General features: G+C 40.6%; 1 protein-coding gene across 2 annotated transcripts in view; it reads right to left on the bottom strand.

Annotated features, from left to right (window-relative positions):
* Positions 1-1,294: 1,294 nt before the first annotated feature.
* The window catches only part of ntn1a (netrin 1a), a 59,517-nt gene continuing 54,529 nt past the window's right edge, over positions 1,295-6,282 (bottom strand). For both annotated transcript variants that reach the window (XM_008316775.3, XM_008316776.3), the window contains exon 7: positions 1,295-4,228. In XM_008316775.3, coding sequence (XP_008314997.1) covers positions 3,900-4,228 — 329 coding nt within the window. In that variant the 3' untranslated portion in view covers positions 1,295-3,899. The remainder of the gene's footprint in view (positions 4,229-6,282) is intronic.

The following is a 6,282-nucleotide window of genomic DNA, read 5'->3' as shown; positions in this document are numbered from 1 at the left end:
CGGCTGAGGAAGAGGTTTTTTTTTTTTATGTTTTAGCCTGGTTTGTGTTGAATATTGATTCAACTTTGCACAAAAAAACATAAAAATATAGTCTATGGATTTATATGTGGTCTGAACTCAGGCTCACATTGTGTACATTAATTCGCACAAACTTGGAAAAATTGACTTCTACCGACAGTATACGTGCACGTGCGTTACTGTGGCCGTCTAATGTTATCATTTATCTTGGGGTTTTACCGTGTTTATAAAGTAGCTTTTCTGCCAAAACTAACTGCTCGGCTGTGTTACTAACATTTTTTTTTCTTGTGAATCAGTACGGCGTGTGATTTCTAATAAATGACATTTCCACTTGATGGTTCTTGGACTCTCAGACTGGCGGTCTGCGTTCATGCCCAGGCCTCACTCTGGAGGATTACTGTGTTTTGTAACTTGATATTTAACTTGGGTGAACATCTGAAGCAGCACCAGTGGTCTCAAACCCACACGAGCTGAGGTCCGCTGCCGCCGCCGTCATTTCACCAGGGGGCCACGTCAATTATCGATGCTCGATAGCATAAAAAACATTTCGTTTTTCGTGTTGTTTAATCCTATAAATACTGTAAAATACAACAGTGCTAGTGACAATAAATGTAAAATAAATCCTATAGTGCAACGATCCACAACCCCTGGTATGGGGATAATTCAGCAATTTTTCAAAATTCTACATCTTTCAGGTTCCAGTACTGACAGGATGAAGCCTCAAAAATTAACCAGTGGACTATTGTGAAGATTCCCGTCATTCGTATCTATGGAAGTTCTTTATCGTGACGGATCTACGGTCGACTTCTGCTAGAATACCCGCGTCTGCTTTGCTTCATATTAGCAGGAGCCGGGACCAATGAGAGGAAGAGACGACGTATACGAAGACTGGACTGTGGACTTGAGAGACCTGACTGGACGTCACTGCACTGAAGCTGAGAGTTGTAGGACTGTGATTATGAATAAAAGACTGAAATATCGGATCTCTGTCTGTGCTTGGAGTTACGTCAATGTGTCGATGAATCGTTTTTTAAGAATAATATATATGTATACGACGTGTGTGGCCGTGGGGGAGACCTGGTAGAGCACCACCGGTCCGTCGTACTGACCGGTATCGGCCGAAAAAAAAGAGCCGTATGCGACCCGTGTGCCAGGTGTTTGAGACACCTGGCTAACATTTTTTTACTTTGTCAAAAGCAAAGATACTATAAAGTCCATCAGAAGTCAAATATTGTCAATGAGTCGTAACTTTAAAACAATGCAGGACAAAAAAAACTTTTCAATGTAACAAGTTTATTTCAACTGAAAATCTGTACTTAGTTCTACCAGGTCGCTGTGTTCAGTAGTTATTATTTCCTTCTTTATTGGCAACAATCTAAAGAACCACAAGTAAAAAAAAAAAGAAAAAAAAAGTTTGTAAAGACAATAAAATCCACAATGTCTTGTGTCATTAAATATATTCATATATAATAACCGTAATATATTAGTACGCATTGAAAAAAAAAACAACATTGCAAAATAAGGAAAGGTCTTTGCAATGGTAACAACTAAACATTTACAATTCATAGTATGAACACAAAGCAAGGCTTTGACAGGTACGGGTGTAGCATTTCATCAGGGAGCTGAACCAGAATCACTCCGGAATAAACAATGTACAGTATGAGGCTTCAGAACGTGGAGAGTGTGAACTGCTGGTTTTAAACATGTGTCAGGGCTGTCGAACTGAAGGAGGTAAATCGTGAAATTGATCGGATGAAACGTTTTTTGCGCGGTTTTTTTTTTGTAACGCGTGCGCAGGATGAGCTGTGCTGTATATCCAATATTTTCACACAGTTTTGACGTTAACTCACACTGCAAGAAAGTTTACTTTTCACCAAGGCACCTGGTGTATACATATATATGCACATACACATACATAGTTGTGAATATATGTGTATATATATTTTTATATATACACATATATACCAATGTATATATATGTGTGAATATATATGTATATATTTATATATATACACACATATGTACATATATGTATCTATATATTTAAATATATATACATATATGTGTGAATATATAGGTATATATATATATTTATAGTTAAGCTGTTCACCATTTGTCAATATATTTTTCCCAACATTCTAAATGTGCCATGAACTGTTTCAAGAAGTTGCTCAAACACCCAAAGCGTTGCTCAATCCTTGGTGATGGACTTAAAGAAGCCCTGGTTTACAAAGTGGACAGCGTTTGAATGAACGGTGTGTTTGAAATGGTCCAGCATCAAGTGATTGACCGTACACTGTGTGTGGACAGCGAACCTGTGTTTCAGTCTCGTAGTGTTCCGTCACACATTTTGATACGATTTCCTGTTTGTTTGTTTTTTGTTTGTGTGTCTTTGCGTTCCCTTCTGTACAAGTCCTTTTCATCCCGTGCTTCCTTATTTGCAAATCTTTCCAAGAAAAGATCGTTTGTTTTTTGTATCACCTTACGTGCGACAGAGATCAGAAAAAAAAAAGAATTTCCTCCTTTAAAAAATACATTTTTCCACACAGTGTTTACAGTTTGTCGTGAGCTGGTGTGAAGAAAAGAGACACATTCTAACATCTGCATCGTTGCACTTGGAACAGCTAAGTGCAGGTCATGGTCAGTGGTGACGGCGTGTTAGAGCGGCGGCTCTGTTTGCCTGGGGCGGAGCCTCGAACTCCGTATGAAGCTGGGACTTCAGCTTCTGATGTCATCGTGTTCCTATCAGGGCTGTTGTTTTATTTTACGAGAGTTTTGAATGAAAGCTCTGGGGTTGCGATCAGTGACTGTTGAATGTGTCTTTGCCTGGAAATGTTGAACCATGAGTGACATAAGCAGCACCAGTTAAAACAAACTTAACGTTAAGCATTTACATGTAACTTTGTACAAACACTGACTGCGCCTCAGAAATGGATGAAACAAACCAAACAGATCAGATCTGTCTCTACTGAAGTTTTATTCTAGTGGTTCTCCAAGTGTGGGGCGGGTCCCTGTGGGGTGGCAGCTGGGTAGATTTTGTGTTTTTGATTGTTAATATTTTACTTTTATGTCCATCAGTATGGAGTATAAACAATTTCCTTTTTGACTGACAATAGTAATTTTCGAGGTATTACAGTGTTTTAGGTAAAGTTGAATGGAGTTTTGAAGCTGTGGATGTGGTGTGTACAGTAGCTGCTGAGAAAGTTTTGGAACCACTGCCTGGGCCAGAGAAGGTTAGCAACAACGTCCTTGCTTTTTCAGCTGAAAATGAGGCAAGAGTTGTACAAGTCAGGTGAACTAAGAGCCGGAGCGTCACTCAGGACTGTGAAAATCCTCTCTGTGGTTCAGTTCTGATCAGGAGTTCTGCCTCAGTGAAGTCTGTCGTTCAAACAAGAGCTAAGACGACGGTAACAAAACCATGCAGAGGCAGAATTGTAGTGGTTATTACGTGGGGGGTTTGTGTGTCATTTTGCACCTACAGAAAATAAAAAAAACCTTTATAATTTCTTATTGAAATAACAAGAAACAAGTACTTTAATATACTGGTATTAGGTGCAAATTCGGCAAATCCACAAGAGACGAATCTCCAAAGTAAAAAACAAAACAAAACAAAAACATTTAAAAAAAAAACCCAAATCTGCAGAGTGAGCTCCTTCAACAAAAGTTCACTAGAAAAAACAAATCATCCTAAATAATTATCTTCATGCTTCTACACAAAAAAGCAGCAACTGAAACAGTCTCTTCTCTGTCTGTGGTCCTCTGTCCATCTCTTGCCGTCTCTCTCTCTCACTCTCTCCCCCTCTCTCTTTTATCCAAATCACCTGCTCGGAGTTTCTTTTGAATTCCTCCTCGAGCCCTGACGTCCTCCAATGTTTTTCCGCCTATGGCTTCTTGCACTTGCCTTTCTTCTCCCGCTGCTGGAACTTCCTCAGCCTGCGTGCCCACGTGTCCCTCCACTGAATAACCAGACTGCCCTTGTCCGCCACCACTCCGCTCTGCCCGGGGGAGTCCTCGTCGTTCCCCAGCAACAGGTACTTCTTCCCAGGCTTGATCTTGGGACACTTACAGGCCACGTCTTTGGCCCGGACCCACAGGAACTGGTCCCCGCGGCGGATGCGGCTCTCGCCCTGCTTGTAGACGGAGATGATGTTGACGGTGAACTTCCACCACTCTCCGGCCTTTTCTGTCTTCAGAATGTGGACCTGGACGGCTGCGGGAGGGGAAGACAATGACAGAAAATCATTTTCTGGGACAAACGTCTCAGCTGTTGCATCAGAGCTGGAGGCCACATGCCCTAAAAACCTCCCGGCACGCAGCGTTTGGCCACAAATATGATGTGGCCGTGTGCTTTTCGCTGTGAAGCCGCCTCTTTGTCAATGATTTTTCCATGCCTAACTGTGGTGAAGTAGACAAATATACCCCCGTCCCCCTGAGCCAAGAGTTCCCTAATAACTATTTCCACTCTGTATGTCACTAGATATTTATTGAACTGCCTAAATCAGATACCGTAGGTTAAAAACGAATCATGGAGAAATGCAGCTACTTTTTATTTTAATGAACATATACTTTTTTTGGGGAGGTTTTTGTCCCTCGACCAGAAAACAGTAAAAAGAAAAACGCTGGTTTTCTTCCAAGTACTTCATCCACTGTATCCATTAATTACACATCAGGATACTGAAGTATTGCAGCTCATTTACTTGCGCGGTGGATATTTCCTTTTGAGTGATACCATTAGATATAAGAGTCCGATTTCACAATCACTCCTGCAAAATCATTTGAAAAGAGCAGAGGGAATGAGCTCGAGGAAAAGAAAATGAAAGTACGTTTGAATAGTTTACTCACCAAAATCTACCAATTTTAATGGGGTTTTTTTCGGTCACAGTGTCTGTTCATACTAGTACTCCCTAAGTAGGATCTATCAGAAGCAATGGGAGTGCTGATACATCATGAGCAATTAAAATAAAAATAAAATATATATATTTATATACATAAATATATACATACATATATAAAATATATATATACACATATGTACATTTATATAAATATAATTCTACAGTGTATGGTATTAAACATATACTGTCAGAATTAATCTTTTAATTTAATCAGCACCCAACATATTATATATATGTATAAATATGTTTGGTTCATATGAGTAAATATATATTTAACGTAGATCACTTTAGCCCGGTCATTTGAATTGTAGCTCTGAAGCCAAAAACATGTGGTGGTCCCTGCTCTGTACCACGGTGAGTACTCTGTACTCTCTCAGTGCAGTAATGGTCCAGTCCTGGCCTCCACTAAAACAACTCTGAGCCGCAGGTTTTTATGTCAACTTGGCGATGTCACAGAAACACTGCTACATGTTACAGTATGTGGAGAACATACAGGCTCCTGATGGTGCACTGCGTCCATTACATAATGAGATTAGGAGGGCAGGGTAGTGCTTTTAGAGACATTATGGCTGCAGAGACTCTCCGTGATATTCACATGATAAATGGACTTATACGGTCCTCGGAGGACGAACGTGACGCAAAAGAGAAGTAAAAAGGCAACCTGGTCTTTTATGGACCCGTCCATAGGAAGTACCAGTATGGATCCTATCGATCGGATCTCAATGAATCTCTGGGAAAGTTCCCCCGGTGCTGATGAGAGAGGTTTTTAAACCTAGCTCTTCATCTCCGGTGCATAGAAAGCAGCTGAACGAAAAATCAGTTTATATTTAGACCAAATGGTTTTGTTCTCATCCAGTGTCACCCCCCCCTCCCCCCCCTAAAAGAAAATAGGCTTGTGGTTTTACACATGGGGGGAAAGAGGATCGATCATTCAGTTCAGTCTCCAAATGTACTGTTTTGACCCAAGGAATGATATCAAATATTATTTTTATGATTCATCAGAAAAGGCAGAAATCAGCCGTGGAGCAAAGTGTCATTTAGATCTGAAATTACCCTTGAAATTCAAACCACTTTTTGGTTTCAGTGCGACTCGAAAATAAATGTGTTTTTTTTTTTTTAAAAACACGTTGAGAAAAGTGAAGCCTCTTAACCCTAAATATTATATTCAGTGTCTGTAGTCCATTTCCAACCCCCCTGTAGACCCCCCTTCAACTCCCCCCCACCCAACCTGGCTGAGATCAGGTGTTTGGTCCAGGCATGACCCACAAATGACCCCCACTTTAACTACCAGCTCTGACAGGTGTAGTCAACCTTCTGGGTACAGTCCAGACGTCCTGGCATTTTTAGATCAAACACCCCCCCACCCACC

This window comes from Cynoglossus semilaevis, chromosome 9 (assembly GCF_000523025.1).
Source record: "Cynoglossus semilaevis isolate Cse_v1.0 chromosome 9, Cse_v1.0, whole genome shotgun sequence".
NCBI lineage: Eukaryota > Metazoa > Chordata > Actinopteri > Pleuronectiformes > Cynoglossidae > Cynoglossus > Cynoglossus semilaevis.
Note: the sequence above shows the minus strand (reverse complement) of the source record. Positions and strands in the feature narration are given on the sequence as shown.